The following is a 20,437-nucleotide window of genomic DNA, read 5'->3' on the forward strand; positions in this document are numbered from 1 at the left end:
TGGAGCGTTTTAAATGCGCCTGTAATTGGCACTTAATTAAGACAGCATAAAACTAGTTTCGTTTCTAGACAAATTCAATTACTTTTTTTCAATAAAAACTCAATTTGTACTATATTATTAGATTAGTAATAACGCTCTTATGAAGTTATTTCAATGAATTATGTCTTTAGGTTAAACATCCACTGATAGCTTTACGCAACGGAACTATCACTAGTTTTCATATTCAGAAATAGTAACCTACTGCATAAAATATTCCTTATATAGTGTCCTTCCTTGATATATTATAGATGATATATTTTTATAATATTTATATGTCACTCGCCCGCTAGGTCTTACAAGCATCTCTCTGTGTGGCTTCTGGAAGAGGTAACTTTTTTTAGGGACCGCCTTTTGCATGCATTACCGTCTGTAGCATATGGGTTTATGGGGCACGTTCATAGGGCCCTCATTGTCAAGGCCCCTCGAAAGACTTACACTCGGTACGGCTCACATTGAAGGCTCCGTGAAGTAACATACGACAAAAAAACAATTAAAAAAATATGTCGTGTGCCAGGGCCCTATATTTCCGTGTGACCTAGGGCTCCGGCATGGACTGAGATGGCACTGTGTGCATATTTTATTTAAGCGATATTATGTATTAGTGTTCTTGTTGATATTATGTATCTTTTAATGCAGAGATTAAATTTTACTTCAATGTTAGATGCACATACGGAAAGATGTACTCGTACATTCTATCATTAGTATTGAGTTTAACACGGTCTTATTTTTTTTCTAAATATAAATCTGTTAAAAGTTGTAATAATATCTTGGTAATGTAATTAAAAAAAATGTTCCTATATAACCTCATATATATATATAATATAACCTTTTCAAAAATAAATGTGAACTTAAATGTCGTTTTACGCAACTTCCTTAAGCATGTCATATTATATTCAAATAATAGTAAAACAACAATAGTAGAAAAGGATAGTATATCTTTTAAGTTATATAATATTTTCCTATTAAATATATTCTATACGTATGCTATACTATTCTTTGCTATAATTCACTGGTCGGTCGGACTTCCTGTTCACGCTTATAAACGAGAAACCGAAAGTATTATGACTATATTAACTGCTAAGAAATTTTACATTCATTTTTAATTTATCTAATTTACATCTTTAATAAAAAAGGCGAGAATTAAATGCAGCTTCACTAATTCGTTTTATATTTAAACGTTTTTTTCACATCTCAACGGATTCTTTATAAATGACAACAGTTAGAAATTATTTCTAAATTTAATACTTAGTTTAATTTTAAAAGTCGTAAACTGAAGATTGGAGCTTAGTGCAGGTTTGTGAATACACATTTGGTAAAATTTCCCAGTTTGGCAATTGGACAATTAGACTGTAAAGATACTACTAAGTAACGTTGCTAGTGGTGGATTCAAGGAAGGTCTACCATGCTCAAATCAAAAGCACGTGAATGCTTCAGTGACAAATCTTAAATTAAACTTGATAGTTATTATTGGAAAACCTCTTTAACAACTTATTTCCAAAACTAGAAATCATTGAGAAATTTACGAAAAGTAGTCCAACGAGGCGTGTAATGTTTTAAGCAAAATAAAAAAATCATGTGCATCTGCAACTAATCAAAGATAATAACATTTGGACATAGACAATTTTAACAACAACGATAACCATGCGAGAGGCGGGGTTATTACCAACTCTGATAAAACGAAATACGATCCATATTGCATCTATTCAAAATACCTGAAATTTGAATCACCAGTACAAAAAACAACTCGATATAATTATTTATATGAACATCTCCAAAATCTCTTAATACGTCACTCCCTAAAATCCAAGCCATACATACATATAAACGCTAATTTACCAACACAATAATCATTAAGTTATTTAAAATCATAATCAGATAACAGGTTCGCGCTCGTTACTAATGTGTATCGGAACAACAAGAAATGTTATAAGCGAGTTTCGTACTTTTTGTGTCCCCTTAATTAACGGAGCGGCATTTTGTACAGACGTGTTTTAATTTATAAAACATAATATGCAAAGTACGATTAAGCCGGCTGTCCATTGATACGAATCGCTATACGAAGCGTCTGGATATATATTATATACTATACAGCGCAGCACAACTCTACCTGCGTCTTTCTTTATTTTGAATAAATAGGCAGGCTGGTAGATGGGCCACTTGATCATAAGTGGTCAAAACCATACATATTGACAGGGCCGGATCTACAGTATGGCTTTTTGAGCTTCAGCTCAGGTTCTCGTGGATTTTAGGGTCCTCGGGTAAGTCAAGTCAAGTCAAAGTCATAAATAGACGATAATGCGAAAGAATCCATAATTTTATTAAATTAAGCAGAACGTATGGTTTGCGAATCCTGCAATTAATCAAACCCATTCAATAATTTTAATTCAAGTCTACGTTCAGATGTGTCTCCAGTATGTGTCTTAGTGGAGCCCCTAAGTAGTATTAGCCCAGGGCCCCCTAAACTCACGGTCCGGCTCTGCATACTGATAATTTAAGAAAAATAACCTAAGATGCCCAACGCGCTACTTCTGACTGTTGCTACATTGGGTCACTTAACTTTCAATCAATAGGAACAGCTGATCCTTAAATTATTTTAATCATAATCAATTCAGTGGCGCAATTATGACGGCGAAGATAATAATCAATGAATTGTAAAAAAAGTGGTAAGCGACTACAAAATAACAAACGTTGATTTTAACCTATCAGGGGCACAATTCTACTAACAAATTGGGACAATTGTTATATCAATCGAATCGAAGCGTAAGCGTTGCCGTTTCCTATTTTAATAATACAACGATCCAGTTGCGGTTGGAATAGAATCGGGAACATAACGCAACCGTTATAAGTAAGTGGAATTCGCAACTATACTCAAGAACCACGATGAAAAATGCAATCCGTGAAATTCTAAAAGGAAATTAGCCAATTCCACAGGAGGTAAATATTGTAGAATACAAATGCACTCTATGCCGTCTTTCACAGTCTGATGGAACAGCAATCTGATAGTTAGGAACTAACGCTATACTAACACTTAGCTGACAATGAAGGAGGAAGCTAACAAGCCGATTCAGTTACTAGCTGTTGGTATCTCGATGATTAAAGAGTTTTTATAGTCCATGCTTATCATTATATGCAGTAGCATTAAACAATCGAGGACAAGAAATCCAAAAGTAGAGTACACTTTGGCACCATTTTCTAAAATCAAGCTTAAAATTGTCATTTCTTGAAACCAAATATCCCCTAATTTTAGATGGTATATTATGTACCATGGAAAACGGTAAAAGTGGAATACGCTACTACTTGGGGTCTACTGGGAGTCCGGCTTCAACGAGTATAGGACTCAATGTTCCCGAATATGAGGTCAAAATTATATGTAATTTCCGTACACATTCTGTTATTCATAACATACTTACTATATTATGATATCTAACTCAGGTGTGGCTGCAGCACCCATACGAAGCCTTAGTAAAAAAAAGGATATCTGCCTAGCTTTTGTCCTCACTGAGTAACAACAATACCACTACCACTAGTGGGCAAAGAATATTTTTTGTTAGAAAACGAATTCAAGGTTCAAACCCCTTGAATTTAAACATGGATATTACCAGTATACGTCACCATATCAATCATGAACAGAAATCATACAATTAAAATATTAATCATTGGTTCAAATCTGCGATCGCATTTGCAGATTCCATTCTTTCCACTGGACCATCCCGTATGAATATTACTATAGATTATAACCGCAAATGTAATTCCGAGATGACTCCAACTCTAACGGTAGTTTAACGACTCATAGACGGAACTTATTACTTTGAAAATTGCAAATATTGTTTAAAGCGTAATTTTATTACGTTACTCACTAACGACTTGCCCATAACTATCTTTATATATATATATATATATATAAAGTACATCTACTAATACATCTACTATACATGTGTATGTAGCGAACTCCTCTCATACAGTAAGACCTATTTTTTCACAAAAACGTTAGGTTTATAGGTCAGTGGTCACCGTTGCCTATAGACTTTGACGCCGTAAGAATTTTCCTTCCGTACATCTTCAATCGCGATATATTTGATAAGTCGGTGGTACTTCCCAATCGGGCTTGCACAAAGCGCTACAAATAAATATATGTCAGTGTAAATAATAACACAGAAGTTTTCTTAATAAACAGCCGAAAGCTTTAACGCTGATTAAGAGCGGTCTCCAAATTAACAGTTTAATTTTCATTCTACTAAGCAATGACTGTCCATATGATCAATGCTACATATATACAAATAAATAACAAGACAACATACCAGGGCTGTCATAGCCCATTCCGGGGTATTCCCTAGGGCATAAGGAATTATGGAGAATTGATGGACGACCTTTCTTGACTCATACCTTTTCATGGCTCCAAATTGCGCAGCACCGCCAGTAACATTACAGAAAAAAATGACATATGACCTGACAGGGATATTTTGGGGCTAGACATGAGCGATATTATGGTAAAGTCGGTAAAATATTATACGATGAAAGAATCTGAAATACACCAGCCAAGCCGTATCCGCTCCGCCAATACTTAGTCTATTTTTTAACCGCGAATGTAGCTGAGCTGAATCTCGCTAATCCATTAACATGGAAGCCGCATTGCAGTTTGGTATCAAAAGTTGCTGTAGCTATATTATCTATACATTTTTGTTGGTAGAAACGTTCGTTTGTACATTTTAAAATTAAAATTATGAAAAACAAATTAAACCTAAAAATATTAGATTCGAAGTTATAGCATAAGTTCCAAACCTTCTTAAGAGTGAAGGCATTTGCCCAACAGTGGAATATTTACAGAGTATTACTACATTCAATATAGAAAAATTAGTCATACTATATATAGTTAATTATATATTCTTAAAAATCCTATATTGATTAAATTATCAGAAAACAATAACATTAAAATATTATAATTTAATAGTAAAGTTAATTTATTAATCGTAAGATTCGTGCTTAAATATAGGTTATCATTGTTAACGTTACCATGAATTATTGTATTATAATTATAAAGACCGGTCGTAGGGTTCGTAAACACTGGTCTCGGTGAATACCTAGCCAATTACTACCAAACAATAACACTTTACGTATACTTTTCCAGTTTGAAGGATGAGTGAGCCAGTGTAATTACATGCACATCGCGTTAACGGTTTATGAAGTAATTGTTCATTACTATAGTTCCCGAGTTTAATGGTGAAGGTAACCACTTACTTTATTGCATATTTGCTAGGCATCTTTTCTAAACAAAAGAAAAATAATAATCACCACAGATTATAAAACAGAAGGTAGACGGAGTGCATGATATGTTAAAGCGAACCAACAAAATAAAATACAAAATGTGATGTTGTCCAATATTTATTATTATTATTAAAATTAAAAGCGAATGAAAATTCCATGTTAGTGCGAAATGACACGTCTTTTTGTTAATACGTCGATAGTTTTGTCACATAAATTAATAATTATAGATGTATTAACAAATTATTTATTCTGAACTACATTAATTTCATTCGCTTTTTATCTTATTGCTCTCCTTTAAAGTTCCGTGCGCACCATCTATTTGCGCGCGCATTTTGTTTTATAATCTGTGATGTACACTATTTAGTCTTCTTTCACGTTACGAGCTTTTAACGTTACAACAGAAAAAAAACCGTTACGAAATACATATTCACGTGTTTTAAACGAGCGGTACAAAGTATTTATTTTACTGCAAAACAAACATAAATTATTAAAACAATTCGTAAAGCTTTCGCCTATGGATCAACTGTTTAAGAACGCCATTTTGTTTTTTTACAAACAACAACATCGTATTAATGACATTTCGTAACGTTTTCTCAGCTATGCAATAATTACGCAAGGTGTCGTTATATGAAGGACAAAAAACGAATAAAAATAACTATAACCTTTTCTACATACATATATATAAAATATATGAACATATTTGATAAAGCGGTATAGTTAATAATATTTTTAGTACCGTTAATATCAAAACTAATTTTCGATTAACATATTCCATACGATTTTCATCACACAATCACTTTCTATCGATTCGCCACCTGCCCGTTTGCCACCTATACTATAAAAAAAATATATATCTTCTATATTATTACATTCAATTTTATATATATACCACTTTAATTTTACTTCTACTTCCGATCTACGTCAACTATTAAAACACAATTTTTTTGTGAATTCGATAAACTAATCACGTCAATTTAATCTGAGTTATTTTTTTTTCTCGTCCTGTGGTAGGAAAATTGCTAAAAATATTTTTATTTTTTTAAAATGATTCAACTTTTAAGCAAAAACTTTTTATTTTGTGCACTCTAAGCTAATAAATAATTTCGTCGTGTTTCACAGAATGGATGCAGCGTTTTACAACGTGCCGCAGCGGACGGGCACGTGGACGTCGTGCGTGTTCTTCTGGAAAATGGTGCAGATCCCAACAAACAGGATAATGTGGTAAGTCTACCTTATTTATATCGTGTATCGATTTTATATCAAATATTTGGATTCATAAGCGTCATGCCTTACAATGGATGCTTTTTTATTATTAAAATATGTATGTAATTATTAAAACACGCTTAAAACTCCAGCATCATTAAACAAAAAAATATTTATTTATATAATTATTATTATGATGAACAGGAGATACATATATCTGTTATATTTGCTAAATTATCAAAAAATAATATTTTTGAAATATACTTGTTTTTATTTTTCGACTATTAAGATTTACAACAAACACTTCATAAAACTGTGTAGCGTTAAATGTCTATTATAGTCCAGTAAAATAAGTATATCGTAGTTAAAGATTATATTCTTTTCATTCCAATTCTCAATAAAGGAATAATTGGACTGTGTTGTGCGGAAATGTAGCCCAATTAGAAGCACTTATAAAGAGGAAATCTCTATTATAGTAACAGTAATCCTGTAAAATTATATAATATTATTTACAAAAATATAATATATTATTTTAAAGACATTTCTTAACATATTTCATTTCATATCTTTGATTTTCTCTTTAAATCTTAACAAGTTTTGGTTTAACTTTTACATCTTCTATCACGCAGCACGGCAACACTGCGGCGCACGAGGCGGCGTGGAAGGGCTACTCTCGCACGGTGGCGCTGCTGGCGCGCCGTGGGGAGCTGGGCGCGCGCAACGCGGCCGGCTTCGTGCCGCTGCACCTCGCCACGCAGAACGGGCACAACCAGTCCGCCAGGGAGATCCTGCTGGCGGGCGCGCCGCCGGACTTGCAGAACAACGTGAGATTCATCCTCTATCCTTGTTTATTAATTTATATAAAATTAAAGGATTATGTCAAATAAAAATAATTATCATAAATAGGTTCATAATTGCCTATAAGGTTTTTCAAATATGAATAAACATTAGAAACTTCTAAGAATACATTTCTCACGTTACAGTACGGTGACACATCTCTCCATACCGCGGCACGCTACGGCCACGCTGGAGTCACTCGTATCCTCATCTCCGCACAATGCCGTGTGTCCGAGCAAAACAAAAACGGAGACACCGCCCTACACATAGCCGCAGCCATGGGTAGGCGAAAACTAACTCGAATACTCCTCGAGGCCGGCTGCGACAAATCCCTGAGAAACCACCAGGGCGAAACCGCTAGAGACATCGCTGCAAGAAAAGGGCTAGAAGAAATCATCAACATCCTTAACACGCCTGTAGCGAAGCAGCCCAAAAAGAAAGAGAGGCATAGAGATAAAAGTAAAGAAAGGACAATTGATGAACCGGACGATGCGAAGAAAAGAGACAAGAGTAAGGATAAAAAGAAAAAGAATGTTCACTTTGAGAACCCGGCACAAGTTCATTGGTCTCCATACGGCTGTCATTACTATCCGGATCCTAAATATTTCCCGAAGCCGAAGTTAAGCTCGTTACCCACCGAACCGTTAAAAAAAGGCGAGCAGTACTATTTGGACTTAGCGGGTAATATCAAAAAAGGTCCAATCGGAGCTGGGTATACGTGTTACTGTGCACCGTTTTTCAGGCATATGGAGGAAAAACTGAATGAAGACAAGAAAGATTTGAAACGCCATATAGATAGAGCTCATGAGAAATTAGACCAAAAAGTGACAGATTTGGAAATGAAAACTCAAGGGCAGATATCTGAATTGACTAGATTTGTAGCTGCAGAAAGAGCTATGTGCAAAGAAAGACATAAGCACCTGGAGCAGTGGTTGACAAGAGGCATGATGTTCAGAGCGTCGGAGAGGGTTAAAAAATTAGATTTCAGTCCAAAAGGTTCTGTAGATATTCCACCGATAAAAAGAACAAGAAGTTTAGAACTCTTAGATGCGAATAACGAAGAATGGAATGATGTTAATAGAATTATTCAGAGTTTTAACGAAAATGTAGAACAATGTGAAAGTATTGCCAAAGACCTGGATCAAAAACCAACTTCTAAGAGCTCAGATGGCCTTGACAGTAGATCACCACCCAGTCCAAGAAGAAAGCATTTACTAAAAAATTCAAAAAGTAGTGATCAATTAGACGCAGGATCTGCATGCTCCAGATCTCCTTACAACCTTACACCGTATGCAAATTGCAGTCAAGACTTATCTCATAATATTACAGCGGAAATACACGTTAAATCAAATAAAGTTTCACTTTCACAATCACCGGTATCAGACGTGCCAATATATAATGACAGATATATTGCCCCTTGTCGACAATCTGCCACAATTTCGCCGAGTAGCAGCAATAGATATTCGGAATACAAAGCTAACGATCCTGATGACGATCCCAAATTAAATCAGCCATCGGAAACCCGTAATGAAACCACATGGAAAAGTCAAGTATTACAGAGGACTGCGGATGACATCCGTAAAAGGGTGATTCTCGAAAAAGAAATGGCGGATGTGTTATCAAGACATACAAAGACATTGGACATATCTCAAGATGGATACATAAAATTTCCAAAACAACCCGATTACCGAGAAGAAATTAACGTTGAAAAAGAACCTCGTAAATCGGTGCAAGAGCTAGTAGCACAAGTAGAACATCAACAGAGGTGCACTTCACCAGAACGTCTGCCCTTACAAAGAAAAGTTATTGAAAAAGAGATATCAATGCAAGTTGCTCAGCCGAGTGTCTTAAAAATGCCTCAACAACCAATGCGACCGGCACCTGTATTGAAAGAAAAACCACCGAAATCCAAAAGATTTAGCCTACATAACCTCATACCATTCCCAACGAGAAAGACTTTCCAAACCCCACCCAAGGAAAATGGGAACAACTCGGAAAGTAGCGATGATGAAGATAATCCAATTAGAAGTACAAATCAACCAGGTCCCATGAGAAACACTAACCTACTCCAAACTCTACCTCTACCGAACTACGAGACTATGTCTACAAATTCTCAATCACCAGCTCCTCAAGCACAACCTCAAAGTTATCCGCATGACGCTAGGATGATTCCAAAAGACGCTTATTTCCACGACATATCAAACAGGCCTGTACACCATCAGATGCCTTACAGAGATATCGAAAATGGACTACCGTATCCACAATATCCTTGTCAGAAGCAATACGAGTACAGTGAACCCGGAGTGCAACAAAATCAAGTCCAAGGTCGAAATAGAAACCCTATATACCATCACCAGACCGGAGTCTTCAACGCAATGATGCAAGATCATATAATGCGGGAAATAGAACGGATACCACATTGTTACAGTGACCATTTAGATCAGAATACAGAGGTGGAGATTGCTAATCAGAATGATCACTTTCGCAGTAATTACTACGATAACCGTCCGCCAATGTACCCAGGATTCAGAGGAAATCCACATGGTTTGAGAAAACCAGCACCAGATCATAACTTGTTGCATAGCCGTCTTCAATCTCTGGCCATAAATACACATTTGACGGAAACTCAAAGTCAAACTGATAGAGAGTCACATAACGATTCTGGATACAGCACAAAAGTTTATGGCAGTTCACAAGGACCGTCTCCAAGTCTATCTGGTCACGTGGATGACAACTTATCAGGGCAGCGAATTAGCGTTCTGCCTAATAAAGATGGCGGACAACTGGGTGCTTCGAGCTTAGTCTGAAAGACAAAATTATATACGTAATGTTAAAGTCTGAGCCGGCCATATTAAAAAACCTATTTGTTTTTTTTTTTTAATATTAAAAAATTAAATTCGACCGTTTTTATCGCACGCGCACATTCTAATTAGTGACATATACTAATATAATGAAATTGAAAAATAATAATTACTTAAAAAACATCATTTTTTTTATATAATTTTAAATAAAGTACAAATTTTAATTAGAAACGAAAGATGCCATGTTTCACAATAATTTGTTAAGTTAATTAATGTAATAAGTAGGTGTAGTGACTTATACGTTTTGTAAAAAAAAATGTAAAATAATTATTGTTTTGTACGTAATTCAGTCAATTTGTTTCTCGAATTTCAAAAGAATTTGAACAATTTATATTCTAAATCACTTTTACTGTATTGTCAAGATATCTTATAAAAAAGAACCGTAATCAAAGAATACGAATAGAAGCTAAAACTAAAAAAAATTATGTTATCATTTATTTTCAGAGACTTTTAATTTTGTAATTTGTGCAGATTCTCTTGAAATTGACGATAACCATTTTAAGTGTTTGGATTTTGTGTATACTTATATTTATTATATTATCTGTGAATGTTTGTACTGATTTTATTTTAATAAATGCACTTTGAGTGACACATCTGTAAATTTTGTTTTTTTACTAATCTCTATTTTGAAATTAGAACACGCGTCATTTTTAAAGAACAACACTTCGAAAATTTACTAAATAACAGATTAAATACGATGCTATATTTTCGAAAATCCTACGGAATTTTTAAGGATACACAGAGAGCAATAGTTAAATTAAGCACAAAATCGTCAATGACATACGCGCGCTCCATACTATCCAATGAGTACATAAATACTGCCAAAACATGAAATCACAATGCTAATATGATTTAAGTTGATTCTGAGTGTTGAAATATTATTGCCCAAGTTAAATATTATTACATACAAGGATTTTTGACTATAAAAAGGTGAACATACATTAAAAATAAACATTGTTGCTCTAAATTATTTATTTACAGTTCAATAAAAATATTTACAAAATATTGATTTAGGAAACAATAAAATATAATGTATATTATATTCTTAAAGCAGCTCTCTCCCCCCAACTGTATTCCTTATAAAACTCCCTAATAGTCGTGTGATAAAGGGGCACGCCTGTTAGAACCGAACACCTCGCTGAAACGATTCTGACCCCGACGTAGTCCCCAGGCTTCGCACGCCTCATGCCTTCCTCCGAGGGTATTTCGGTCTGATCGAACACCACTTTTATGTAGAATTCATTCCTACCCATTATCTGCCCTGTTTTTGGTACAACGCCTTCAACTAAAACTAGGTGAACGTTTCCTATTTCCGCGTCGTTCAATTTTTGACATTTCCGCCTGTATAGTTCAATCATTCGACTGTGTCTCTCTTTTTTTACCGACTCCGGTACGTCGTCTTTATAACGCCGATACGCTGTTGTTTTCTGAAAATATTAACGTCACGTTAGTTTTATTGATATCGATTTTAGGTACCGATGATAAAGTAGCCGATGATTATGGCTAAGGCGCACATTCTTGACGGATATTATCTTACTACCAAAAAGTTATATTGCACAATTGTACAGTACTCCTTATTTAATTTATCTTTAGGAAAAATTTAGTACGTTAAGGAACTTCGAAATAGATGATTTTTGGGTGAGTTTATTATCAAGGACGACCAGTAAAAATATGAAGTAAACATGTGGAATGTTGGCATAAAAAAAATGCCTTCAAGACATACCCCCAAGGTGCGCCAATAATTGTTTCACTTGAAAAAATAAATTTTTATTGACCCGACCTAGGATTTTAACCCACCCTGGATGAGAGTTTGAAGTTCCAATTTGATTTTAATAATATCATAAAAAAGTTACATTTTGATGTCCTTATCTACATTTCAAAAAAAGTTAAATGGGCAACTCAATTGGACGTTACTTCTGATTTTTAAAGTTAGTCTACATTTAACATTTACGTAGCCACTTGTGACTGTATCCTGACAGGCAAAGTTAAAATACACGTATTGGATTATTAACCAATATAGTTACCTCTCTCATGCTGTAAGGGAAAAGGAACGCGACGTTGTATTCGACAATGTCCATCAAGGAGAGCGTTTCTTCGAACTCTTCGTCCGTCTCGCCGCAGAACCCGCAGATCATGTCCGTGGACAAGCCGACTGAGAATAAACGATATATTTTAAACATTAGTTACATTAAGTGAACATATTTTAAATGCCGGACAAAACCTTCGAAATCAACCCGATACCGGAGAACCGGTTCGTGTGAACCCACCAAAATTTATATAAGGTCTTCTTTGAAACAGATCAGAGAGGACACGGGGTCGTCTTTGTTACGCACACGATGCTCCTCTCATGTAAACTTCATGAAGTCCATATTTTTTGCACTGATAATTTAATCTAATAATAAATGTCGCAATGACGATAGGCTTTTTGCGAAACTTCAGAGGCAACACTGGTAGATTCTCGGTAGGCTGTGGTAACCTGGACGAGATTTTGGCCCGACTGGGATTCGAAACTGGAACGTGACAATGGTCTGGAACACGCACCGCCGGGGATGGCGGCGCGCACGCGCTGCACGAGGCGCAGGTAGGCGTCGCGCCCGTAGCCGCGCCGCATGCGCGCCAGCACCGCGCTGCTGCCCGACTGCGCCGGCAGGTGCACGCTCTTGCACACGTTGGCGCGCTCGCGCACCACCCGCAGCACCTGCGCCACACACATCAGCGCCCGCACACGCGTCGCGCTGCGCCGGTCTTACGGCTACCCTGCCCGGTTTGTCGTAAAACCCGGCAGGGGATCAATAATATCTGACCGCGATTGTGAAATGTTTAAATATATCAAAAGGGTACGTATTCATCGGGCGTAAATGAGGTGAACCGTATATGTTTGTATATTGGCCTAAACATAGTGGACCGGTTCGTGGAACGCTCGGGAACAGAACCGCAAAGTTGAGCTACATGACCCGAAAATTCTCTTGAATGTCAAAAATTACTAATCCCGTTCCCGATTTTTGACTTTTTGATAGAAACCATTTCAGGCTTATGTCGATGTCGATACTTGCCTTTTTAAAATACTCAATTTAAATATAATCATGGAAAACTCGCACAGTCGACTATGTACATTATATATTATCAAAATAGGTCCCTATCGTTCGGGTTGCCCAGCGTATTGTACAAAATGGACAACTACACAAGCTTGGGTGAAATATCAAGAAATCATTGGACCGATTCTCATGAAACTGGACATGGTAGCTCATCATGTTTTTGATCTGCTACGTTACTACTTATTTCTACGAGATGCAAAAGCTGAATTGGTAACTACAGAGTTACCTTTATATGAAAATATAAAGGTCAAAAAATCAACAGCAAAAACGTACATATAATTACGTAATGATGCATGTATATGTAGGGTTGGTGCATGTTAACGATTTCAGAAATGGTTAATATCTAATAAAATGTATATAGACCGTGATGACCACGTGGCTTCTTGTGACCCAATTACGATACGATAAAAGACGGTATGTATGTACATTTATAATGTATCATCATCATTATCTACCTATTGCTGTCCACTGCTGGACATGAGCCTCCCCCAGAGCACGCCACGTTGCTTGCCTCTGCTTCCCTCATCCAGCTAATAATTTTAATGTATCCATAAATCAAACTTACCTCATCGGGAAAATCTTTGGGATGTGCGGCGGTAAATCTTATTCTCATTTCTGGATCAACGGAAGACACTTTATCTAATAAATCCGCAAACCTGAGCCCACCTTTCTTGTGTTTATACACTGTTTTGAACCCTGACAAAATAATACATGTTTTTGATATAAGTGAGACACTTACATGCTGTTACTCTATATTGTACTTTAAGTTTACTTTATTTTTTTACCTTCAGCTAAGTGAGTATCAAATTTCTCAGTAGGTTGAGTGACGTCCCTGTAACTGTTCACATTCTGTCCCAGTAGGGTGACCTCCTTCACTCCACTCTCGGAGAGATGCCGCACTTCGTCCACTATAGAGGACACCGGACGCGAACGTTCCCGGCCGCGAGTGAACGGCACGATGCAGTACGTGCACATATTGTCACAGCCGCGCATTATTGAGCTGAAATATATAACAACATTCATATTATATAAATACATATAGAGTCTAAATATATGGAACCCCTTAAAGTCGAAATTTCTAAATATTCTTTCATAACAGTTGTTGAAATATAAACCTACACCCATATATCAACTTTCTTTCATCCATATAATCAGTTTGACAAATATATACTAATATGTATTATATATGCGTGAGTAACTCTGTCTGCCCCAAATGCATCCACATTCCCCTAATCAAATCCTAAACAACACTTTAAAAATGTGCACCTACAGTTACATTCACTACATTCTATTTACATTGAAAAACACTTATTTTTACATACAAATGTAAACTGAATAAAAAGCTTGCAAAACTTCTATTTTTTTTAAATTCTGGGGCCTCATTCAGCTTTACTGCCCTGGGCCGCTGACAGGCTTAGTCCATCACTGCATAGGCTCACTTTTATAATTTGTTGATTTGTGTGATATAGGTATACTTGTATAAATTTCGTGCTAGTATAGCTGCATGGGCAGCTCCTGATTTTATAAGTATAAACCAACATACATAAAAGCAGAAATGTTATCTTGATTCAATCTAACGGGTACAACATCTGCATAGGTTTCATCTAATGACAAGAGCACATTGACTGCTGTTTGTCCGCTCTCAGTCAATGCTAATAAGCGTGGTAGATCTCTGTAACTGTCTGGTCCGGCGACTAAAAATATAAAAAAAAATAATTATAAACAAAATCTAATGTAAAATATTAACTCTTTTATAAACTTAATAACAATGTTTCACCTAATATGGTTGAAATAAGTTTTTGTTAACAAAATATCCTACATCACAAAGCTGTTATGAGAACTTAGGAATTCATTTAAATTCGATATATATGTACTTAGTGTTTTATTATAAAATAATCAAGAACTGATGTAATAAGAAAGAATAGTGCGCAATATAGCTGAGCTATAAGAAAATTGCAGGGTATAAATAAATCTAAGGTTTGTTTAATATTCAAGTAGGCTTTTACAAGTGATTTTGAATCAAAATTTTACAGAATTATATCGAGTTAAGCTACCACTAGTATGTAGATTCTAACTAGAAGAACTCAGTCTACCGATAAACTCAGTTGTTAACACCATCCAACATTTAAAATACAAAGTTAAGTTAGTAAAACACAATTTTATATAATATATTCTGCCTGACAGTGAATAAGTGTTAGTTCCACCTTTTTTGAAGGCTATATTATCTTGTGTTGAATAATATGCTTTATTTATTAAAGTTTTTTGTTTAATCTATATTCTTTATTCAGTACTTAATTATATTTTGCAGTTTATGAATTCTTGCAGTAATCAAACAGTAATATCTGAATAGAGAAACATACCCACATCCACAGCCTTTTCTTTTTCAATTAACTTCTCCTTCAATCTCTCTGCCATACAACCCAGAATCCCAATCTTCACAGGATTGTTTCGATTTTTTGATAAGGCACGTCTGTTCTTGAAACCCCTCAAATGGTCTAAGCGGTGCCATATCTTATTCTCAGCTCCCTCTCTGATCGCACAAGTCATAACTAGGAATATATCCGCTTCCTCTTCTACTTCAGTCTTCTCAAATCCTTCATTTTTTAATATAGACCAGACGATTTCAGTGTCGTTCAAATTCATTTGACAACCGTAAACATCAAAATAAACCCTTCGTTTTGAAGTATTCTGAATGTTATCCGGCAAATATGGTATATGAGGTGGATGTGTAAGCACTTCCGGAACTTCACTTGAATTTACAATAAATTCTTTTAATCCAGGACCTTCTTTTAACTTATTTTTTAAAGTGCTAAGTGGTGCATTTGATTTGCACCGACATTTATATGATGCCCGGACGTATCTCAAAAGTCGCTTTCCATTTTGCAAAAATAACATTGTGGTTAGTGTATTAAAACAAATATGAAATTATACTTGTGTCTTTTATTCTATAACAAATATTACAAAATGTAGTAATCAAAATAACCTATAAGTAAAACCATAACATCTGACATTGACACTTGACAGTTGACACAAAAATCGTAACATTATGTCATAAGTGTAAATCTCACCGCATAATCTTCTTTAATATAAAACTAATTTTTTTTTTTACTTACATTACTTTCACTCATGTGTTGAATAACTGTCTACGAATGAATATAATGTCATATTATTAAAGTAATTTAAGCCCAAATAATAATATTCCACTGAATTATAATCTTTATTAATACTAAAATTAATAAAAAGTAAGTAAAAAAACACCATTTCGAAATTTAAGTAAGAGTTCAAAGTTATTTAATAATATTTAAAAAATCTATAACAACATGCAACTTTCATGTAATGTAAAACGCATTAAAAATAAAAAAACAAAATGGCCGTTTGTTGAGTTATCATTCTGAAATCTTTATTTGCGTTGTATAGAAAATGCAAATACCAATCTGTTTCTTTTTCTTTAATGATTGAAAAATAAGGAAGATAATTAAGATGAGCAGTCGCTACAAAGAACACAAAGGTATTCGAATGTAGATATTGTAAAATGTAAAAATTAAAGCAACCTTTCACTAGATCTTTTACTTAAATATATATATTTTTATTTATCTTTGCCAGTGTTTTCGCATTGGCAGGGTCTTCGCGATCAACGCGTGATGATTATAGAAAGTACAAGGAGAAAGATGAGAAGCGGTCGAAGTCCAGATCGAGGTCTCCTAGGCGAAATCGTTCGCCGCCATCTGCCTACAAAAATTTATCTGAAAGACCTAGCAAAAGTCGCGACAAAGGAATAGAATATGAAGGTACAAAATTATCTACTCAAATTTTCTATTTCTGTTTTTATTTAAATACATTATGGTATTAGAATTATTCAAATGAAGTTAGTAGCTTTAAAATGAACAGTGATTTTAAAGAATTTCAAAGAATTTAAAGTTTTATTTATAAATACTCAAAAAAAGAATTCCACAATAATTGGAAGTTATGTATTATATTGTTTTGTCCAATGTTTTCTTAAATAACGTAAAAGGATTCCAACCAAACAAATAATTATTTTAGACAAGAGACGATATTCTGGCGATACATGGGAGGACTCTGATGAAGAAGTACCAGCACCACCTCCTCCACCTCGTATCAGCAAAATTTCCATTGGTTTTTCTAAATCTAAAGCACCAATAAAGATGACTCTCGGTGCATCATCAAAGCCCATGGATAAACCAAAGGCAACAGTAGCGTCTGTGTTCAATGCTGATGATGATGATGATGAACCTGAGGAAATGCCAGCTGAAGCAAAGATGAGGATGAGAAATATTGGCAGGTCTGTATTCCACATTTTGTATGTCTTCAAGCCCTTAATCAACAAGAATTTATTGTTTTTATAAACTAATTTTGACTCAATAATTTCCACAGAGAGACACCAACTTCAGCAGGCCCCAACTCGTTTGGAAAAACCAAACAAGGCTTCTGCGATGCCAAGAAAGTATTTGAGAAGAATCTAAAACAGGCATTAGAAACTGCAGATAAACCACAAATCAAGTTCCCTCAGACAATCTATAAGATTAAAGGGCCATGATAATTAATTTATAGTCTGTATGTAGAATTTATATAATTTGTTCATCTTATTAATTAGAATGTAATCATTTTAATAATATATATTTCTGACTAAAAAAACACCCTTATTTCAACTACATTACTAAGAAACTTAGCGCAAGTCATAGTTTTCAATAAATTAGCAAAATCATTCAAGAATTGATTGTTTATTAATTAATTTTAAGGGATATCATTCTGGAAAATTCTATCTGCAATCATGTTGTAACATTCCTTTTTTTATTATGCTTGTTATAGATATTCGTCAATAATTTATCATAATATCCTCAAAGCAATTGATCTTGTTTGGAAAGAACCTAACATTTTATTTTTAGGAAATAATCAATTCTCTTGCAATGCAATAATCTATTAAGAATTTACAAACATATATTTAAATTAGTATTAAATATAGTTTTTCTGGATAATAGATTGTGTATTTATATTTTGAATTGAAGCTAGAATTGAGCCATGTATTGGATTCAACTCTGTTAATAAATTTTTGTTTTTAAAATATTGTTAGCCATAACTATTGTGCACCTACTAAACATATTGAGTCTGTTTCAATTTAATTTGTAGAAATAGTAAAGCAATTAGATAAATTCTAACTTGTTTGGTTTCTTTTTTATGAAATATAATACAAATACATATTTTTAAGTATTTTAACTAATTAATTTGAAACGGGCATTAAACAGTAAAATTTAGAAAGCAATGGATAGTTTTATTACATAAGCATTATTGTATATTATTTTGAAATCTGACTCATTATAAGACTCGAAATGAATACCTACTGTCTTTTATTTGGTGTTTTATCCAATTTCTAATTTTTTTTATGGCATTGTTTGGCAGACGAGCATATGGGCCACCTGATGGTAAGGGGTCACCACCGCCCATAAACAAAGGTGCTTTAAGAAATATTAACCATTCCTTACATCACCTATGCGCCACCAACCTTGGGAACTAAGATGTTATGTCCCTTGTGCCTGTGATTACACTGGCTCACTCACTCTTTTAACCAGAACACAATACAGTGTACTGTTATTTGGCAGTAGAATATCTGATGAGTGGGTGGTACCTACCCAGATGGGCTTGCACAAAGCCCTACCAGCAAGTGAAACATTACATATATTACTTACTTACATACATATATATATTTCCTAATCAATGTTTTGAGAATAGAATGAAGTATTTTTTGCTTCCAAACCTAATACTTTTGTCTCCCTAGTAGTCATTGCCAGGAATTGTTTGACACAACTAAATTTAATGATTAAATGTGAAATTACTAATGCTGATATTGTTACGTTATAATTACATATTTAATGTATATTATGCAATGAATAGATTATAACAAGTTTAACTTTATTGTAAGAAAGGGATTTCAATATTAATAATATTCAAATATAAATATAATATGTTGCACAAAAAGTATGTGCCAGATCTGTTTCAAGTATAAATAAAACAACTTGCTTGGGTTTTACATTAATTTTTTAATTAAAATTTACTTCCTCTGCACATTTTGCGGTCTCGCCATGTCCCTTGGGAAGGTACTCTTGGGTGGTGTACGAATACGCCTGTCCTTCTTAGACCTGTTACGGACTACCTTACTGTGGATAGCACATGAGACGCAATAGTGCAACTTTGCATACAGCTTAGGGAGCTGGAATGCTGAAAGTAAAAGAAGTTATTGTTATAGAAAAATTATAAAAATATGATATGTGTATATTATATATATCAGTTGTAGATTGATTAATCAATTATGTTGTGTTTATTCATTCTTAGGTTATCCTACTATATATAAAAGGCACTAAGGAAAGAATATAAGAATATAGGCCTCAGACTTTAATTTAAACAACAATCATCAATATTTTTATTATAGCTGATTTTTGTTTGAAGTATTAATTCATTCTTATTAATGTTTTCATAGTTAATAAAAATATTCATTTTTATTGACTATGAAAACTGATTGGTATGAAGGAAAATTCACCAAGAATATTTCTAAAGATACTACAGAACATTTATACAAAAAATATTAAAATACATCATTAATATACTTACAAGCATAAACGGAGGCCTCGTTGATGTCTCTGACAGCAGCCGCTTCAACAATGTTTCTGATCACAAACTTTTTGATAGCCTTATCCTTTGGCACGCAACGCGCGCAGTTGGTACATCTTACAGCCTTAACGTGCCCACGCCCATGTTTGGCCCGTCCTCCGTTACGGCGTTTGCGAGTCTGAAAACAAAATTTCTTCCTTGTAGCCACATGTCTTTAGTGCTCGACAACCACCACGCGTTCAATTTTTTATCAATATCACTGAAATTTCTTATTAATTTGCACTAGACGCTATTTATATTAAATTTCCATTTGGTTAAAAAGTTTTTGAAAGATATTTTATTGACAATATATTAATATTTTAAATAAAAAGTTACGCACCATTTTTCTAACCTCCGATACGGTAAACGAAGAACGACGGAAAAGAATCTTTTGACAGAGACAATTGCGAATGAACGATGTCAAATTTCCGGTCATAGAGTTATGTTAGTTGTCTATAGAGTTTGTCTATCGCTTCGCTA

At 34.5% G+C, this 20,437-nt stretch overlaps 4 protein-coding genes across 4 annotated transcripts in view; 2 read left to right on the forward strand and 2 right to left on the reverse strand.

Annotated features, from left to right (window-relative positions):
- Window positions 1–10,183, forward strand: part of LOC125069940 (ankyrin repeat domain-containing protein 6) — an 80,976-nt gene extending 70,793 nt beyond the window's left edge. Inside the window, exons 3-5 of the mRNA XM_047679568.1 lie at window positions 6,421–6,522; window positions 7,134–7,328; window positions 7,488–10,183. Of these exons, the coding sequence (XP_047535524.1) occupies window positions 6,421–6,522; window positions 7,134–7,328; window positions 7,488–10,148 (2,958 nt within the window). The 3' untranslated portion in view covers window positions 10,149–10,183. The remainder of the gene's footprint in view (window positions 1–6,420; window positions 6,523–7,133; window positions 7,329–7,487) is intronic.
- Window positions 10,184–11,156: 973 nt separating this feature from the next.
- On the reverse strand, window positions 11,157–16,293 carry LOC125069778 (mitochondrial tRNA methylthiotransferase CDK5RAP1). Its single transcript, XM_047679350.1, has 7 exons — window positions 15,658–16,293; window positions 14,841–14,991; window positions 14,083–14,297; window positions 13,863–13,993; window positions 12,744–12,900; window positions 12,227–12,354; window positions 11,157–11,629 (listed from the first exon to the last, which is right to left on the reverse strand). The coding sequence occupies exons 1-7, from the start codon at window positions 16,190–16,192 to the stop codon at window positions 11,240–11,242; spliced, it is 1,707 nt and encodes a 568-aa protein (XP_047535306.1). The 5' UTR covers window positions 16,193–16,293; the 3' UTR covers window positions 11,157–11,239.
- Window positions 16,294–16,646: 353 nt separating this feature from the next.
- Window positions 16,647–18,598, forward strand: LOC125069813 (PEST proteolytic signal-containing nuclear protein-like). Its single transcript, XM_047679392.1, has 4 exons — window positions 16,647–16,805; window positions 16,918–17,085; window positions 17,339–17,597; window positions 17,690–18,598. The coding sequence occupies exons 1-4, from the start codon at window positions 16,778–16,780 to the stop codon at window positions 17,850–17,852; spliced, it is 618 nt and encodes a 205-aa protein (XP_047535348.1). The 5' UTR covers window positions 16,647–16,777; the 3' UTR covers window positions 17,853–18,598.
- A 732-nt stretch (window positions 18,599–19,330) lies between these two features.
- On the reverse strand, window positions 19,331–20,383 carry LOC125070073 (40S ribosomal protein S26). The gene is made up of 3 exons (XM_047679765.1): window positions 20,298–20,383; window positions 19,919–20,096; window positions 19,331–19,528 (listed from the first exon to the last, which is right to left on the reverse strand). Exons 1-3 carry the CDS (start codon window positions 20,298–20,300, stop codon window positions 19,362–19,364), a joined length of 348 nt encoding a protein of 115 aa, XP_047535721.1. The 5' UTR covers window positions 20,301–20,383; the 3' UTR covers window positions 19,331–19,361.
- Between the last annotated feature and the right edge of the window lie 54 nt (window positions 20,384–20,437).

The sequence above is a fragment of the Vanessa atalanta genome, chromosome 16, assembly GCF_905147765.1.
Source record: "Vanessa atalanta chromosome 16, ilVanAtal1.2, whole genome shotgun sequence".
Classification (NCBI taxonomy): domain Eukaryota; kingdom Metazoa; phylum Arthropoda; class Insecta; order Lepidoptera; family Nymphalidae; genus Vanessa; species Vanessa atalanta.